Here is a 19,016-nt window from a genome sequence, read left to right on the forward strand (position 1 = left end):
AATTCAACATATGAACCCTTCTCCACAGGAGGGGAGCGGTCCTCTCCAGCAAGCCAGGCCTGTACGAGATGACTATGCCAGACGATGACCAGCAAACGCTGAAGCTGCTCAAAGTGAAGAGTGCTGACATCGGAGAGATGGTGTTTGTGGCATCCAACAAGCACGGCAGCGACAGCTGCACCTTCAACGTGGAGATGGCAGGTAGGTAGCAGATTGATCTCATTGTCCATTCATCCATCTAAAAGCTTTGTATTTTACCTTCGCAACTCTGTCCGCAGCTCCGCCAACGTTTGAAACTATCATGGAGGACTTGGACGTGTGTGCAGGGGAGACCCCTCGCTTTGCTGTGGTTGTGGAGGGCAAACCCATTCCCGACATCCTCTGGTTCAAGGTTTTTATCCATTTTAGCAATCAAAAGTAATTTAATCAGTGATCACCAAGAAAAAATGAACTAGGGTACATATTTTAAATAGAAATGTACAAAATCAGATAACTTTGCTTTATAAAGCTCAGAAGAACCAATGCCGAAACGTACAGTATTTGCTTTCAGAACGACATCCTGCTGTCGGAGAGCAGTCATTACACATTCGTGTATGATGATAATGAATGTTCCCTGGTGGTCGTAAACGCTCGTCCAGAAGACTCCGGCGTTTACACCTGCACTGCCAGGAACTTGGCAGGATCTGTGTCCTGTAAAGCTGAGCTCACCATTCATGAAGGTGAGAGGTCAATCTATCGACGCCATTAAAAAAAAAAGTTGTAACAGTCTCTTGGCTGCAAGGCTAACAAGCTAAGTGGAGGAACTAACGTGAACGTTCTGTCTTTAGATTATTTGAGTTCCCTTTGTCCAATTAAAACTTGCTCATGACTGCAGCCAAACACAAGGAAGATCCAATGGATGATGAGGAGACTATTCTGAGGAAGATGCGCAGACTGACTGACAACTATGACATTCACAAGGAAATTGGAAGGTAAGGCATTTTTAAACCCACATCTAAAATCCCATCGCAATATAATTGATGCAAAAGGACCATAGTCTGCATTGGAACCAGTTTTTATTTCATTAAGTAGAGTTAAATAGTGATGAACTAAGTTTTCCTCCGGATTCTTCTCCTCCAGAGGTGCATTTTCCTATGTGAAACGTGTGACCCAGAAGGCCGGCAAAATGGAGTATGCTGCTAAGTTCGTCTCCACACGGGCCAAGAAGAAGGCGTCGGCCCGCAGAGAGATGAACCTGCTCTCCAAGCTGGACCACGAGAGAATCCTTTTCTATCAGGATGCCTTTGAGAAAAAGAATGCCATCGTCATCATCACCGAAATGTATCCTTATTACACAGTTAAAACACAGAGTACACAAACAGCCTGGGAACGCAGGTGAAATTATATATGAATAAAAATGTTTGCATATATCGTATTATGTTGTTCTGAACTGCTTCTTCTAAAAATAGTTTTTCTTGTTAAAAGTTAAATAAACGCATATACATGGCATGCATACCGTAACTGTATAACAATTAGTGCTAATTGTATAATGCATCTAAAGTCCCAGAAAGAATAGCCTTAATTAATCTTTAAAGATGCCACGAGGAGCTGCTTGACAGATTTACGAGGAAATCTATAGTTATGGAGTCTGATGTGAGTCGAGGGTTTTATGCCTACACAGCAAAATTAACACTAATCACACATTTCAACATCAATTTCACTGTAGTGATGAAATGTACTGTATGTACTTTAATACTGGTATGTTTGTGTTTTGGAACCACCAGGTACGTTCATATATAAGACAACTGCTTGAGGGCGTGGACTACCTCCATCATCAACACATTATACACCTCGACATTAAGGTAGATACTCATGGATCTTCACTCTCCCACTCTTTCATCGTCTTCCTTTGGATAATAAAAATATATTTGAAATACATTTTTTCAAAACTGCACTGGAACGGTTTTTGTTTTTACATTTAACAAATGATCATACAAGATGTATTCTGATGGCAGATCATGATACAACTTTTTTTAATTCTATTTTATTTCTTTTCTCAGCCTGATAACATCCTCATGGCGGACTCCCACGGTGATCAGATACGAATCTGTGACTTCGGCAACGCTGTGCAGATCACACCCGATGAGGCTCAATACTGCAAATATGGCACACCAGAATTTGTCGCACCAGAAATTGTCAATCAGACCCCTGTGTCAAAAGCGACGGACATCTGGTAGAGTTTCTCTTGAATTTACAGTTTATTTTGTCTTAATACACCACCTTTTTCTAATTATCTTCTTTATTCTCCTAGGTCAATTGGAGTCATTGCATATCTGGGGTGGGTAAAATATTTATTCTTTATTTTCATCATAATTAAATGTATTCTAGGGTCCTGAATACCAATGTCAGTTTTCTATGTGTTTGCTGGTTCAGGACTACCGATAGGCTTGTAATTAAAATGTACTCGGTTGTTTCTTTTATCAGTCTGACAGGAATTTCTCCATTTGCTGGAGAGAATGACCGCAGCTCCGTACTGAACATCAGGAACTATAATGTGGCCTTCGAGGAGAGCATGTTCGCTGACCTTTGCCGAGAGGCTAAAGGGTTCATCATAAAGCTGCTGGTAGCAGACAGGCTGTGAGTAACACTGCTGGATCTCTTCATCAAGATCTGTTTTATGTGAAATGATTGTGTGAAATACATCTGGACATTTAACTTATAGTTGCAACAAGCTATTCCGGAGATAATGTATATTGAATAAACAGGAGATATTATAGGACATATTTTCAGTCAATGCTGATGTCTGACATCATCCGGAATGCAACCAGTACAGTATAGGTCTTAAACACAGTGCATTAGAATGAGTAAACTGGTGCAAAATCAGATTGCCACAATCTTAGTTGAATGGATAAAGGTGTCCTTATTTAACGCACGTCAGTCTTAACATAATTTGAAAAAACACACAAATACAAACCAAAAGTCAACAACAATGAGAGCTACATTCACTATTCTCAAGTTTTATTCAGTATTTCTAGATTTTCATGTTATATTCATATGTTTTCATTGACTTTTTTAAAGAATTCTATTTGACAGTTATTTCCTTTGTGGCCTTTTATATATATTTTAATATAAGTTTAAATATAGTTTGTTAATTTTTGTGAATGAAACACCTCTAGAAGATGTCACAGCTTTCACCACAACATTTTCCTCACTGGCATAAGAAATTGTTCCTGATCAAGTAAATAAAAAGACGAAATCGCTCATGTCAACGATTTTGTTTCAGTTTTAGATGCTTATCAGACAAACATTTGGTTGGATATTCCATTATTCTCTAGGCCCTGTGTGTAACTCTCATGTGGTCTTCCTCTGGTGCTTCTCATTCAACGTTGTTAAGACAGCACATTTATTAAGTTTATTAAGCTGGATAATAGAACAAATAACAAATGTAAACATAAATATGACATATTTGTTTCTCTAGGAGACCTGATACTCAAGGATGTCTCCGTCACCCCTGGTTCAAGGTAAGACCAGGCCTGTGGTACTTCACACTGCAGTGTTAATCATCCACAACCTCTTTCTGCAGTCATTTTTATTTGATGATACTGAGCAAGGTCTCATTCCTCATTCCTTTTATTACATTTAATGTCTCTTCATTGCACAGACACTTAGCAAGGGGAAGGCCATAAGCACAGAGTCCTTGAGGAAGTTTGTATCGCGCAGAAAATGGCAGGTGAGGGTTTTATTTCCTTTTCTGCTTCTATTTTGCATTAAACCCAGATTGCAATAATTTTTTTTATTGAATCATATTTCCACTTTTACAGCGTTCACTAATCAGCTATAAATCGAAAATGGTCATGAGGTCCATACCTGAGTTGCTTAACGATTCCTCCAGTCATATCTCCATTGCCGTTCCCGGGCACCTTAAAGAAGGTTCACCTTTGCCGTCATCATCTTCAGATTCGGATGAAGACATTGATGAACTGCCATTCATTCCAATGCCGCTTAACATGGAATTTTCTGGATCAAGGATTTCACTTAATGACATCCAGACAAATGAGCAGGAAACAGGAAAACAGGATGGAACAAGTAAATGGTCTGCGTCTCCTGTTCAAGCCCAGGAGGCGATGGAGTGTGACCCTAAAGAAATGGATAAAGAAGGCGTCGAATTAACCGCTAAAGGCCGCCTGCGGAAAAGGTCATCACAGGACAATGACAGGGGTTCCTCAGATGAAGAACCACCAGCGGAATTGCCGCAAAAGCCGCAGCTGACTAGAAAACCCCTGCGAAGGGGTTCAAGCATGGAGTCAGACAAACCAGAGGGTGGACGACGGAGAGGAGAGCTAAGACGTGGAGGCTCCGCCGACAGTGCATTGCTGCTCCGGATTACACCCGAGGAAGGAGCTGGAGAAGCTAATCAAGAGGGTGGGAAGAGAGTTCTCAAGAAAGCTGTCTCTATGGAACTACCAAGAAGGAGCACCAGCCCAGGAACTGCCAAGATGAGTCAAGAAGACTACGCTCTCAAACTGGAGCTGATGCGACAGCGACTGCTTCGTGGTGGCTCTGTGGACAACAAGATGAGTGGACTGAGGGGACCTCTGTTGGAAACATTGGGAGTGGGAGATGAAAAACGCTTCTCTCGTACTGCTCGTTTGGGCCCACCCCCACTAATAAGAGCTGCATCCAGCGATTCTGCAATGGAGGAAGTTCCCAAACCCAAAGTTTTGCGCAAAACTGCTTCTTTCAGTCAAGGGGATTCAGAACCTATAGCTTTACACCGCCGGTCGGGAGCTCCCTTGGAGATTCCCTTGGCACAGGTAGAAGAGAGAAGGCTCAAGGAGGCCATATCTATGTCATCTCTTACTGAGCAACTCAAGCTGGACTCCCGTCCAGTGACTCCCAGGGAACCTTCGCCAAGACCACCGACACCAGAGTCTGTTGTGCAAGAAAGTCCAACCAAAGCAGAAAGCGAGGAATCATTGATGGAGAAAGAGATAAAGCCTGATGAGACTATGAATGAAAAGATGGAAGGGCTGACTACAGATAGTAATTTTGATGAGAGATCGAGCACTAGTGGTTTCTCAGAGAAGGACATGAGCATATCAGAAGAACCAATGATTGAATCAGAGTATACGGGCCAGAGAATTCCTACACCTCCTCTTGAGGCCCAAAGCTCTGAACTAGAAGAGAAAATGGAGGAAGACGGAGGAAATGAGAAAGAAGAAAAAGAACAGATTATGAAAGAAGAAGAGGAAATAATAGTCAGTGATGCTGAATCAAATGCTGAAGGACATGTTGACGTTTCTGAAAAAAGTGCAGAAAAAGAAGTAGCTCTGCCTGCTAAATCTTCTGATATGATCATAACCACAAACTCAGTCATGGTGAGACCAACACAAGAATATTCCCGCCCATCAGAAAATGTTGTGTCAACTTATGTAACACCCTCGCTTCCTGCTAAAGTTGTTCTTCCAGATGGAAGGACTTCAGCATATGCAAGTATTATGCAGACCATCATGGTCCCTGCAGTTCAGCCTCTCAATGACCAACCTTTAGGTACCTCTACACCTGTTGTTGCTCCAGCCAACTCGACGCCCTCAGTATCAACTGAAACATTTGCGCCCACATCTCCACTTGCCAGCATGTCCTCTGCTTTACTTGGTCCACCAAAGCCAGCAACCACGTCAACCAATGAGCACCCTGCAGTGTATTCGAGGGTAGCGTCGCCAGAAATGATGACAAAGGAACCCAGTCCACCATGGACTACCACACATCCGTCGTCCCAACAAGAGCTCTCGGCAGGAGTTGACTTTGAGGACATTACCTCTGAAGAGGTCTTTGAGGCCCGCTTCAAAAAACGCGAGTCTTCCCTCTCAAGAAGTCTTAAATTTCTGTCACGGTCAAAGAATGAGGACAAATCCCAAGCGGCTTCATTAGACTTAACAGAGTCAGGTGAAGACATGTACAGACCTGGGCCAATTGGTGCGCCATTGGAAGTGGCACCAAGGAGACTTGAGGAGAAGTCGAAGTCAGTCCAGGATCTTCGTGAAGCTGAAAAGGACCAAGGCTTTATGAGAAGGCTCTCTATGCGCCTGAAGAGAGCTTCGTCAACTGAGCGCAAGGACGAAACGACCAAAGAAGAAGATACCGTTGGTTCAAGACGTAGACTTTCATGGACTCTCGGCCGTAGAGGGTCACAGGACAAGAAAGAAGTGGAAATGGATGGTGGAGGTAATTCATTGGTGGAACAAGATGAAAAGGAGCTTAAGAAACCTAATGAATCACCCGTCTTAGCAATGCGCCGGAAGATTGAATCAACGGTGGCTGGGATCTCCACAAGAATCCGCAGCTACTCAGAGGAAAGGAAAGCATCGGAGGACAAGGAAACCAAGAGGACACCCATTCTTTCCATGCTTCGTCGTGCGACATCAGAGAGCCGTGCTCCGAAAGTTGCAAGTGTTCCTCAGAACCAGCTGGCATCTCAGGCCAGTAATGGTGCCTCATCAGAGTCTATAGACTCCATGTCCAGCCTAAAGTCAGATACATCAAAGGGTATGTATGGCATAGACCTTTATTTAAAAAGATATACTGTATAGTCATGGTTGCAGAGCATTATCAATTACACTTCTAAAGAACACTCAAATGCATGATGGTTTATTCATGGTGTCAATTGTTTTATTCTTGTAAAGTTGTGGAGGGTGAGCGCAGATCCCGCTGGGACCGATGGGGCCTAACCAGAGGGAGGCGAGACAAGACGGTATCACAGCCTGACATACCAACGGCAATCTCCAGAGAAAATAGTTCCCTACGTTCACGCCAGTACTCCAGATTGGCTTCAGGTAAATTACATAAGAGTGCACATAAAGAGATTGGGATTGCATGGTGTCAAAGGTAAGGTAATTGGAGCGTAAAGCAAGAGTTTGGAGATATACTTTATCGAGAGTTATATAAGAAGACCACTCTTGTATCCGTCATTAAATATAAGGCTAGAACCAACAGCCAGTTAGCTTAGCTTAGCAGAAAGAGTGGAAACTGATGTTTTTGTCATCACTGTGAGGTGGCCAGGCAACCAGAGGATACATCAGGAAGTGATTCCTCCCTAAAACCACAAGGTGTAGTTTTTAACCCTTGTTTTCCTTCTTTTTTTGCACTTCAATCAAAAACCTGTCCACCCAGGTGGATCTTGTTACCTTACAAACTGAGCCAGGCTAGCTGTTTTCCCTTATCCAGTCTCTCCACTGGCATCTGGCTGTAGCTTAATCATTTACATATCGATATGAGAGGGATTTATCAAAATGTCAAACTATTGGTTTGGGTTACCTTTCTTACATATAGCATATCACATGATATACCAAACCATAACGCATAGATTGTTGGTCAACACCAGTGAACACATAGCATTTGATTGGTTCATAAATGTGCATGTGATGCCTTTGTTTGTCTTATACATATACCTCTTCATAATAATAGCAAAAGTTAAGAGGGATAATAAACAAAAAAACAAGGTTCCTAGCTGATCCTGGGCCAGAAGTTGTTACGTGGTTCTAATAATGGTGTGTCTAATGTCCTTTTCTCCCAGATTTCGCTCCAGTATTCCACATCAAGCTGAGAGATCACGTCCTGCTGGAGGGGGATCCAGTCACACTCAGCTGTCTGCCAGCAGGCAGCCCCCACCCACACATCACCTGGATGAAAGGTAAGGATCTCTAATTTCAATACGGCAGTGTTACCTAGTAGGTGATGGTCTCACAGATGGACGGTCAGAATCACTTCTCTTGCTAGTTACAACAATTTACACAATTATTCTTAGGTGCACGAGTGCAGAGGCATAATGATCGCCTACATTGCATCTCGCTACATGCTAACACGAATTACCCCGACAACAAAAGTTGCATACAATGCAGACAAATAGTACAGGAGATAAGATAAACAAATGGATTTCTTTATTACTCTAGAAACCTTAACGACCTTCACGTTAACGCTCACCATCATTTTAATTCATGATACATAATATAAACTTAAATCTTCATCGTTATATCTCACAATAAGAGACCATTTCATGTGTTTCCTCAGATAAGAAGCCCCTGGAGATTGATGCCAGGATGAACATGATCGCCTGCCCTGATGGCCGGCAGCTACTGATGATCATGCAAACCACCAAAAAGGATGCAGGGGTCTATGAATGTGTTGCTAAAAGCCCCCTGGCCGCAGTGTCCAGCTCTTGCACAATATCTCTTGCTCGTAAGAACTGAGACATACACCACTTTTACGTCTATCTGTGAGGAGCACCGTGTTAGTCGTCCTTTAAACAATATACAGTGTCCGTATATTGTACTGTACATAAATGACTACCGTAATGAGTACTGTTAGTCTACTGGATAGACAACAGAGAGCCAGGGAAGAAACTGGAGGGAAAGTGATATGTATATAATACTAATACATTTGTTTGTACAGGTCTGCCTAATCGTCCTGGGACCCCTGAAATACCTCAGAAGTACAACAACACAGCCCTGGTAGTATGGAGGCCCTCAGATACCATGGCCCCCTGCACATACTCTCTGGAGAGGAGAGCAGAGGGTCAGTGTTCACTAACAATGATTAAATGTTTTATTTACTTTTTTTTTAGACAGATGACATTGTCAAATGTTCACAAATACTTTTTGGATCGAACCCCATGGGTGGTTGGGTTGGGCGACATATCGAATATACTCAATCTACTGCGGCTTGTTGTAGGTGGGATGTAGTAAATTACTATATCGGTAACATCCAGTACAGATATTATTCGTCGCACTTTGGCGTTTTGCTTCTCCCGCGAGTGTGTGTGTGGCATATGAGCATGGATGCGTGTGTGTGTGTGTGTGTGTGTGTGTTTGTGTGTGTGTGTGTGTGTGTGTGTGTGTGTGTGTCTGGAGGAAAGCAGGGAAAGAGCCTGTAGAGAGCGAAAGAAGTGAAGCGCCAACGTGAGTTTATAAGTGTTCAGGTCGGAAACGCTTCTAGAAGCCAGGCTCCACTTCAAAAAAGATTGTTAAACTAGCCCCTACGTTGTTATCGGTATGTGTATGTGCTACTAGGCATTAAGAGCATCTTCTCTTGAATGTGACGCAAATTCACATTCGTTCACTAAGTCAGTCTTTCAATTATAAATAAGTACAAACCATATATGCTGTGGGTTGCAATAGGAAGATTTATTAAGAATCATTTTTTTTACCAAATCAGCTATGATCATGCAACACACCTACTCTCATCAAACAAGTTCATACACAATATCATTCTTATGAAAATCAAATCAGCGAGACCACATCATTAATGCAAACCATCTTAAGGTTTCTATGGCAACATGTGGGCTATGGCACACAGTGTTGAAGGTGAAGTAGTGAACTTCTCGTTTCCGGCAGATGAGATTGAACAACCTGAAACATAAATACAGCATCAGGACCACCATTCAACAGAACAGCAGTTTTTTTGTACAATATCAATACATCAACACCGTGATAAATGAGACTTGGTTATAGAGAGCAAAACAAGGTGTTTGCATTTGATATAGAATAATGAGAAGTGTTATGTAATACTACTATAAACCGGCTCTTAAATAACATGGATCAATGATATTTTGACTCCCCAGGTGAGACCAACTGGTTGATCGTGGCTACAGGCGTGGCAGACTGTTATTACAATGTGGTTGACCTGCCAGCAGGGGGCTCCTTCAGGTTCAGGGTGGCATGTGTCAATAAAGCTGGCCAGGGCCCCTACAGCAACCTGTCAGAGGTAGTGAGCCTGAGTGCTTCAGGTATGTATAACCTCAAAGAAACTCCGAGAGACCTTTAGGCTGATTTTAGAAGAGGATATCAAATATACAAATAGTTGCTTTCAATGTATTTATATTCTAATAAATGTACAGATGCACGTTGCAAATGTTTCTATCACATTGGACAATGTGCTGAGAGTGACGTCTTTGTTATATATCAGATCAAGTCTTTGAGGCGTGTCCTCCCTCTCCTTGTCTCTCATTAGAACCAGCTAAATCCACTGCTCCTGTCGTGGTGAAGACTGTCCCTGCAACTACTCCTCCTGTCCCTGTGGTGATGATGTCGTCCATGAAAGTGCCTCCCATTAAACCAGCTCTGAGTAAATCCGCTACGGTAACGCCTGTCCCGCCCTCGACTTCAGCTCCGGCTCCACCTGTGGCTAGCCCTGCTCCTGCAGTACCCGTCAAACCCACTATGCAGGTCGGTGCTAGCCGCCCCGCTGTTACTCTGCCCGTTAGCACAGCTCCCTCGGGACAAGCTCCCGTTCAGACGGCCGCGGCTGTCCAAGTCACGGCGCCCAAAGCCAAGACCACCATTAGCATCAGCGTTGGCAAACCCCAAACCAAATTGGCACCTCCCCCCGCTGTCCTACCCAAACCTCGAAGTCCTGTACGTGCATTCCCTCAAATAACCAACAAATCACCATCTCCCGCACCAGCACCCGCGCCTGTCATCGGTAAACCTATTTCGTCTGTTCCGATGTACGTGCCGGCTGCGACCGTGCGGGCTACTCCACCTTCTCAATCTAGTTCCACCCCGACAACCACCACCATTACAGTCACTCCTGTGACCGTCTCAGTACCCGTGGCTCTCTCGCCGCCCGTGGTGGTGGTGCAGAGCTTGACGCCACTGCTGCAGGTAGGGGACGGCCGGAGCACCCCCTCCGGACGGGTCACCCCGACCGGACGGGTCACGCCGTCAGGACGGGCCACACCTTCGGGCCGCAGGACACCCGGAGAGGGATCTCTGCGCCAGGGAGTTCCACAGAAGCCGTACACCTTCATGGATGAGAAAGCAAGGTAACGGCAGAGAAAATTCTCCCAGGTATTAAGCTAAATCAACTATCTTACAGGCCTCTTGGATCAGCTGGAAAATGCATCGTCTCAATGCCGAAAGCAGGGCAGTTTTTTCTGAGCTTGTGAAAAGTTGACTTGTTAGAGATACGTGGTTCTCACGGGACAGAGACGCTACGAACATTTGATGATCACATAGAATATGAAGCATTGCTGTAGATTAGACTACCCAACAGTATACAGAGGAGTTACAATTAGCAAACCAAATATTTCCGTTTTTGCGGCGGCCACCCCAGTTCTCCTACATGCTGAGGCACACGGGAGAAGTTTCAGTCGGTTGCAATCTATAATCTCACCACTAGATGCCGCCAAACACGCTGAACCTTTAAGTAAAGTTTTAAATGCAAGACTTTTACTTAGTAGTAGAGTATTTTCACAGCATATTATTAGAATTTAAGTAGAAGATCTGAGTACATCTTTCCCGATATAAAATAAATAAAAACAATTGTAAACTTTTGGAGAAGTGAACTCTTTGATAGAATGTTCTGTTAAACACATGTTGATTGTTATTTTTTCATTTTTTGCCCTTAAATATTTTATATAGTTTTTTACCACTGCGTCAGATTTAGCTGAGCTGTACATAAATCTCTCTGTGCTCTTTTTGCCCGTGGGACACACAGCATTCGGAAAAGTCACCATTAAGTCTTTCTTTGTCACACAGGGGTCGGTTCGGTGTGATCCGTGAGTGCCGGGAAAACGCCACGGGCAACCTCTTCATGGCTAAGATCGTTCCATATGAGGCAGACAGCAAGCAGACGGTGCTGCAGGAATACGACATCCTCAAGTCCCTTCATCACGAGAGGATTATGGCCCTGCATGAAGCTTACGTCACCCCGCGCTACCTGGTGCTCATCTCCGAGTACTGCAGCGGGAAGGAGCTTCTCTTCAGCCTCATAGACAGGTTAGGCCAAACGGCTGTACTTAAATAAAAGAATCCCCTCCTGGCGCCCTCTAACAAGCTGTTTTCTGGCGTGATCCAGGTTCCGTTACTCAGAGGATGATGTGGTGACCTACATTGTGCAGATCCTCCAGGGTCTGGACTACCTCCACACCCGACGCATCCTCCACCTGGACATCAAGCCAGAGAACGTCATCATCACCTCCATGAACGTCATCAAGATCATTGACTTCGGCAGCGCTCAGACTTACAACCCCCTCTTCCTCAAGCAGTTCAGCCCTCCCATCGGAACACTGGAGTATATGTGTAAGGGCCTGTGTCACACACACTACTGGGAATGTCAAAGTGAAGCTGCTCTACTCAATATACAAGCAACTGTTTGCAAACGCGTTGGCCAACCTTTCATAAGGTGACTTGTCAGTGTGTTTACAGGTTGTTACGCTGCCCTCAAGTGGCCACAAATCAATGATTGCATGTGTTGGATGGCTCAGGTCAATACAAATCCTGTCCTGATAATTCAGTTAGTTTGTCATTCAGTTACTTAAACTTCATTTACTCAGGGAGTCTCATTTAGAGCGTTATCTATGTTGCAGGAGGGACATGAGGACAAAGTACAAACATTATGGACACAAAGATTATGACTCAGTTGATTTGCCCACACAATGAAATGATCACACACCATATTTAAACATTAAGAGACATCACTGAATAGAAATGTGTTCTATGTACTGAGTAACTGATGATGTTAAAGGGACAGAGCCCCCCCAAAATCAAAAATACATGTTTTTTTTCCTCTTACCTGTGGCGCTATTTATACATCTAGATTGTTTTGGTCTGTCGGCCGTAGAGATGTCGGCCTTCACTTCATTTTACTAACTGAACTATGGTTGAAAGAAAAATAGTTCCTATCTGAAACTGCTCATAACAAGGTCTGTGGACTATCTTGAGTCATGATTTCTGGAAGTAGACGTCGCTGTTCAGTTTTCCAGATGACATTTTTTTTGCCATATAGTCTCATTATACTGTCCAAAAGTAGGCAACTCACACCAGAACGAGCTAGATTGATAAATAGCACTACAGTTCAGGGGACACCTTCAAGTGTGCATTATGTAATCATTTATTTGGGAGTAAATTAAACGAAAAACACTCAATGATACAAAACAGATTTACAGTATGTCAAAAAGAGTATGAATGAAGCCTCTTATTCTTTTTTTTTTATAGATGGTCGAGTACAAATTATTGATACATAAACAGTACACGTCAATAGCGATTACAGTAGATCTGTATCTGTGTTGTCAGTGGGCGTGCACTAGCTATGGGAACACACACCTATCCATTCACACATTAAAAAAGACTACACACACCATTTTGTAATTACATATAGTTTATGTGGTACAGAGACTATTGGCGGATGTAATTAAGGTTCAGTGTAATGTAATCAAAGCCGTACATTTTTCCCTTCTTCTTGCAGCTCCAGAGATGTTGAAAGGGGATGTTGTGGGTCCTCCAGCTGACATCTGGAGCGTGGGCGTACTGACTTTCATCATGTGAGTACCGCTTTCACAGCTTCCACCAAGAAAGCCTTCTTTAAATAGAAATATACAAGTGCTCTTAATTTGGCTTATGATGGAAAATTAGCATTTCAGATCTTTTTCCTTTTACTGTAATGTTACATAGTGTGGACATCTTGCCACTCTTGTAATATTCATGTAATTCACAACCAACCTAGTGAACGATCTTAGATTTTATTGTGTTTACTGCGACGTGTTTTGAGGGATCCACGTCGTTTTGCGAGTTTCAAAACTTCTCCCTGATTTTCCAGGTTGAGCGGCAAGTCGCCTTTCGTTGAAAATGATCCTCTGGAGACAGAAGCCAGGATCCAGGCGGCAAAGTTTGACCTCTCTAAGCTCTACCAGAATGTGTCCCAAAGTGCCTCTCTGTTTCTTAAAAAGATCCTCTGTAGCTACCCGTGGTAAGCTGAACACCAGTCCTTTTTGTAGTTCCTTTTCTTTAAATCTCTCTATAAATCTTTGCATATTTGCATCCTCATGATCTGGTCTTCCACAGGGCCCGCCCCTCCATTAAGGACTGCTTCAATAACTCCTGGCTTCAAGACGCCTACCTGATGCGCCTTCGCAGGCAGACGCTCACCTTTACAACTACCCGTCTCAAGGAATTCTTGGCCGACCAGCAGCACAGGCGACAGGAGGTGGCCACCAAGCACAAAGTCCTCCTGCGGTCCTACCAGAGCTCGCCACAAACCCCCACCAGCCCCGCCACGCCAACTGTGCCAGCTTCAGCCCGCACACCTGTCACCTAGTGAAAAAACAGGCTTCCAAACACCAGTTGTCCGGACTTAACGGGCGTGGAGGAACATCCTCGGAGTGAGACAAGACTTTGGGCCGTGAGGTGGGGTGGTACCTTCAGGTTTGAGTTGTTGAACGTAGTCGGGCGAAAAAAACATTAAAAAAAACACACTCAAGGAACCAGCAGTGGCTGTGGTCTACGGAGACATCACTTCTTTTTCTTTTGTGGTTCTTAAAGTGAATCTAAAAGTACGATTTCACACTTAAGGGAACTCTTACAAAGTCACAAGAGCCTGAGTAGTTTTTTTACATGGCGGACCTTGTTCACACAAGGCAGGATGTCCTCTTCAAGTTAGTACCTCAAGGTTTGTAACTTTGAATACATTTTTGGATAAACTACTTCCTTTCTTACTGTCAACTCTCCAATGATTCGAGGGAATGCATTATTAATACGCTGTAGTAACCCACCATGGAAGGCCTAAAACTGCTGTAGTAGAGTTTTGATGTTAAAAAACATAGTTATTCACGAGATTCCAAAATGATGAGTACTGCACAATTTTAAAACAAGGAGGGCAGAAACAATTGATGCCTTTTCCACAGCAACACCTCTGCTTTATCCGTCTGTAGTTTCATATTCAAATGTGTCCTGACCAGCTGTTCATTCTACGATGATCCACTCCCTTAATCCAACTTATTTGTGCTACAGTACCGGAGTTTTTGTAGCATTTCAATGATTGTCAAGATTGTAGCAGTTCCAGTTACTTCTTCTGTTCTGAGTTTTTTTTAAATATAGAGTTCGGGGGAGACATCAGAGGATTCTCTACAAGGGCTAATAGAAAAGGACTCTTACAATCAGCACAAATTTCCTCCCCAACGTTACCTAATGTAGTAATGACGAGTAATGATCCGCTCATTCTCAAAATGTTGTTTTGGAATTTGTTATTAGATCACCATTTCTGCTCCACATGACGATGTGCACAGCACCAGTGGCTCCACGCAGGACGGTCACTGTGATTGGTGGTTGGCAGGCACTAGCTCCTTCACCACCAGTAAGCTAACAGCCAGCACATTGGCTTCCAGATCAGCCTCCACTCAGCCCAGTGTGAAGGGTCCACTGGCTCATCTCTGAGTTGATTAAAAGGACGTTTGCCGAGTCCAGTGAGTCCGCGTGTTCTTAGAACACTGAATCACGTTAGAAATAGTTTTTATATATAAATTACAGTCTTTAAATGACCGGACATTTTTATAAATAAAGTTAAGATTTGAATTAGTTATAATTAAATTATTCTCTTAATGAAGCATCATGCACCTTTTTGGTTTCCAGCCCATACAAGCTTACAAAGAACACAGTGATCACAACATAAATTCAATACACACGCAATATAGTAGTGCCTGCAGAGCGTACAACACATGAAATCAGAAATGTTATAAACCTAAGACAATCCATACAGCGCTTTATTAAAATAATATTTCAACATTTCCTCATATTCCGTGCTCTATATATGAGATATAATGAGGTATGTCTTCACAAAAAGAAAACAAGTCTTGGTTCTTCATCAAGAGATTGTAAATGTGACGATACACGTCTGGTTGATTTGCAAAAAAATTGATAAATTATAATTGTTTTAGAAATATTTTTGGGGGCATTTTTGCTTTTATTTGACCGCTTTAGAAACAGGGACTGGAAATGGGGCGAGAGAGAGAGAGAGAGAGAGAGAGAGAGAGAGAGAGAGAGAGGTATGAATTAAACATTGTGTTGTTCCTTTCATACCGCTTTGCTTTTTTGAGGGCAAATTCAGTTTTAAGACCAGCATGGGAAACATTTGCACAGTTTGTTTTGATCAGTTTGTTTGTCACGTGTGTCGATACCAAGTACGGATTTGCATGCCTCGCACACAAAGTGTAACCTCTGTGACAGATTGGATTCATTTTAAAGGAAGTATCGAGGACTTTTATCACGTCGAGCTGCGTCACACATTCAGCAACACCAGTTGTTTTAATCTGTGTATTGACTGAGCGAGGGTGTTGGTAACTCTATGAAACTGTTTTACTAGTTCTATATATTCTAATGCTATTGCTAGATAAATACTGCCCTTTTGTCTTTTTTTGTTGCCTCGGTCCTTTTCCTATGCAGAGTAGAAGTTAATCAGAGGGAGTTGTTTTTAAACCTCGAATGAAAACATGCGAGATCAGCATGAGAACGCAAATGTTGCGTTCAACTCTAAACGTCTGTGCAATATATTATGTTCTTCAATCATATAAACTGAAACTACAACTGTTTGTAAGCAGCCAACAGGGATTTGAAAAAAAAAAAAGAAAAAGATGTTGACCGCTCCTCGTTTTGTATTAAAAATCCTATGCCGTATTTTTGTGAAATGTGTTGCAGTGCCTCGTGATGGATAGTAGACCCACAGAGAAAAAAAAGAAGTTTAAATGAATGACAAGTTCTTTTATTTTGGGATTATATGAATGTGACTGCTTTTGTGTGTGTTACGCAATTTGTTTATTTATTGAGTGACTGTGTTTGTTATAGCTGCCGCTTTTTATTTTGTGAACTTTCTGAACCTGGCATGGAAAATGGCATGACAGCTGTTAAGGCTATGAACAATAAAGGAAATATGACACGTATATATGGACACAGTGTCATCGATTTATTCGTGCAGCGGGATGAAATCCAGGTGTGAAAAGTGTCAGCAGAGCTATGAATTTACTGTTGGATTTGCAATATTTTAGAAATGATGAATTTGACTCTTGATTTCCACAAAAGAGATGACATGAAAAGTGTTTCCACTCTTAATAAAGAACCACCGATTTTACGATGCTCTTTTTGTTGAGGCCCCTCCCTCCACATGACCCCGACGACCAACATTTAATTCTCACCAGGGGACGACTCGCATTTCAACCACAAACAAAACTATTAACCACTCCCAAATTCTCAGGAGCGTTCGACATGAATGCTTTATTAGGACGGCAAAGGACCTCTGCGAAATTTTTTGCACATCCTCAATCGGCCTTGTCGTGCTGAGTGTTTCCTAATAACCAAAGAAGGAAAAGGAACGTCGGGGCCGACGAGTCGTTCTGCTTGATCCTCGAGGACCTCGACATATAAAGCGTGAAGTGTTTTTAGGTTTGCTGACTCGAGTGTGGATCTGAAGTAGAGTGCCGCTTCGAGAGGTCCTACGAGGTAAGAAAACTTGACACAAGGTTGTAAAAAAAAAATAAGAAATGCTCGGCAAGGTAATGCACATTATTTCATTTTGTAAAGAGCTCCTCTTCTCCAGAGTATAAAGGCCCTTTTCACTGAAGACATTTTAACATGTCGCAGTAGAAAGAGCACAGGTGTAAATAATACAATTAACGAGGGATGAATGCCATTAAGCGGCCTCAGTTTCAGGGTCCTGCTATGGTGAATGGGACACTTGAATAGAACGGAGCCATCGTTAATGTCATTAGTCATGTCTGCTGAAAAAGGCCATTTGGATATCGAATATGTATTTTCTAATGACCTCAACAAGTTCCTTCTCGTGCTAACCTGCTCGGATCCCTGCAGATGTCCAAGGCGAAGGCTGTACCCCCACCTGGGTGCACTCTGAACATCAACGATCCTCAGGTCCAGTAGGCCGCCATCCGAATCCAAGCCTCGTACACAGGTACTGAAACAATCCCACGTTATTACTGCTTTAAACAATTATTGTTTAAAGCAGTCAGTATGCGTCAAGCAAAAGGATCGTCGGTCATTCCCCCTCCTCACCTGTCTGTTCTTGTTCGTATGAAACTTTGCACATGCTTCTTTGAAGCATACTGACCCCGTTTTGGCGGGAAAAAAGCGCGCAAAGTGATTTCTCCGGGAGAAAGGCCCTCCCAAGATCCTGCAGGAGCTCAAAGATGTGGTTATTGTCGAGGGCAGCGCCGCGAAGCTGGAGCGCAGAGTCAGCGCTTTCCCAGACCCTTTCATTGTCTGGTGCAAGGACGGCAAACAGCTGAAGGACGGCCCCAAGTACCGCTACGTTTTTGAAGACCCGGATTTTGTGGCGCTCGTGGTTTGAGACGGGGTGCAGGCTGATCTGGGAAAATACACGGTCTCCATCAAAAATCCATTCGGACAGACGTCTGGATCGGCCTGTATTCTAGTGGAAGGTGTGTACGCGTAGTTAGCGTTAGCGGGCTTTTGTTGTTCCTGTACTTTGCGGTGGGGCGTGAATCTAGGTTTTGCTCGTTTGACACGGTCGGAGGAATCAGAATTTAATCAAACAGATTAAACAGTCATTACTAGTGTCTTTTGTACAACTTTATCTTTCAGGCAACATCCAAATGCTAGCAAATGCTAGATCATCTGCAAGTCATGTGGCTGACGGAGTATTTGCATCATGCTTTCCCAGTCCCTGACTGGAAAATATGTCAGCAGTCTAAACCAACAGCTTGCACATCACATGTAATTCATATGAAGGAGAGTTCTGGCTGATTAGATTACAACATTCATAAAGTGGAGCAATAAAGCACAATATCAACTGTGGTGTTACCTGACCTTGAGGGCCTTTCTTGAGGAGGTTTTAACACAGACACTCTAATTTTAGTTTACATGCATATTCCTGAACTCATGTTTTTAATAAGGCTACAACAGCAAATCTGGGGTCGGCTAACCTTAAAGCACAGAAAACCTTTCCACGCTGTGTACCTGTGTGAGGAACAGGTGTTCACAGGGGCCCAGCAGCTCAGCCCCCTGCAAACTTAATCTGGTCTCCATGAACTGGTTCACTGGTTCAATGGGCTGATAGACCCACTACGCTTGTAAAGATACATGTCATGTTTTTGGGGAAATATCAGAAATGAAATGCTCTCTATCTAATGCCAGAAGTTGCTGTGACTTTACTTGTAAAGCCTCATTCTAGCATGAGTGTGTGTTGTTGCAGTTTGATGTTCCCGTTCTCCTGACAGACAAGCAGACAGGAAGGAGAATCTC

At 43.1% G+C, this 19,016-nt stretch overlaps 2 protein-coding genes across 3 annotated transcripts in view; both read left to right on the plus strand.

Moving 5' to 3' along the window:
* Positions 1-16,678, plus strand: part of spegb (striated muscle enriched protein kinase b) — a 37,963-nt gene extending 21,285 nt beyond the window's left edge. For both annotated transcript variants that reach the window (XM_079170721.1, XM_079170722.1), the window contains 24 exons: positions 29-201; positions 279-391; positions 551-719; positions 875-971; positions 1,120-1,320; positions 1,575-1,632; positions 1,764-1,841; positions 2,040-2,212; positions 2,291-2,317; positions 2,464-2,616; positions 3,458-3,500; positions 3,641-3,709; positions 3,801-6,525; positions 6,663-6,812; positions 7,553-7,669; positions 8,047-8,214; positions 8,428-8,550; positions 9,596-9,760; positions 9,985-10,798; positions 11,514-11,753; positions 11,833-12,056; positions 13,222-13,297; positions 13,573-13,722; positions 13,818-16,678. In XM_079170721.1, the coding sequence (XP_079026847.1) occupies positions 29-201; positions 279-391; positions 551-719; positions 875-971; positions 1,120-1,320; positions 1,575-1,632; positions 1,764-1,841; positions 2,040-2,212; positions 2,291-2,317; positions 2,464-2,616; positions 3,458-3,500; positions 3,641-3,709; positions 3,801-6,525; positions 6,663-6,812; positions 7,553-7,669; positions 8,047-8,214; positions 8,428-8,550; positions 9,596-9,760; positions 9,985-10,798; positions 11,514-11,753; positions 11,833-12,056; positions 13,222-13,297; positions 13,573-13,722; positions 13,818-14,070 (6,559 nt within the window). In that variant the 3' untranslated portion in view covers positions 14,071-16,678. The remainder of the gene's footprint in view (positions 1-28; positions 202-278; positions 392-550; positions 720-874; positions 972-1,119; positions 1,321-1,574; positions 1,633-1,763; positions 1,842-2,039; positions 2,213-2,290; positions 2,318-2,463; positions 2,617-3,457; positions 3,501-3,640; positions 3,710-3,800; positions 6,526-6,662; positions 6,813-7,552; positions 7,670-8,046; positions 8,215-8,427; positions 8,551-9,595; positions 9,761-9,984; positions 10,799-11,513; positions 11,754-11,832; positions 12,057-13,221; positions 13,298-13,572; positions 13,723-13,817) is intronic.
* Positions 16,679-17,606: 928 nt separating this feature from the next.
* Positions 17,607-18,207, plus strand: LOC306704022 (SPEG neighbor protein-like; the record flags this gene model as incomplete). The annotated part of the gene is given in 4 exon segments (XM_079170233.1): positions 17,607-17,672; positions 17,676-17,724; positions 17,897-18,099; positions 18,103-18,207. Coding segments are annotated over 4 exon segments (423 nt in total).
* Positions 18,208-19,016: the final 809 nt, after the last annotated feature.

The sequence above is a fragment of the Pholis gunnellus genome (assembly GCF_910591455.1).
Source record: "Pholis gunnellus genome assembly, chromosome: 12".
NCBI lineage: Eukaryota > Metazoa > Chordata > Actinopteri > Perciformes > Pholidae > Pholis > Pholis gunnellus.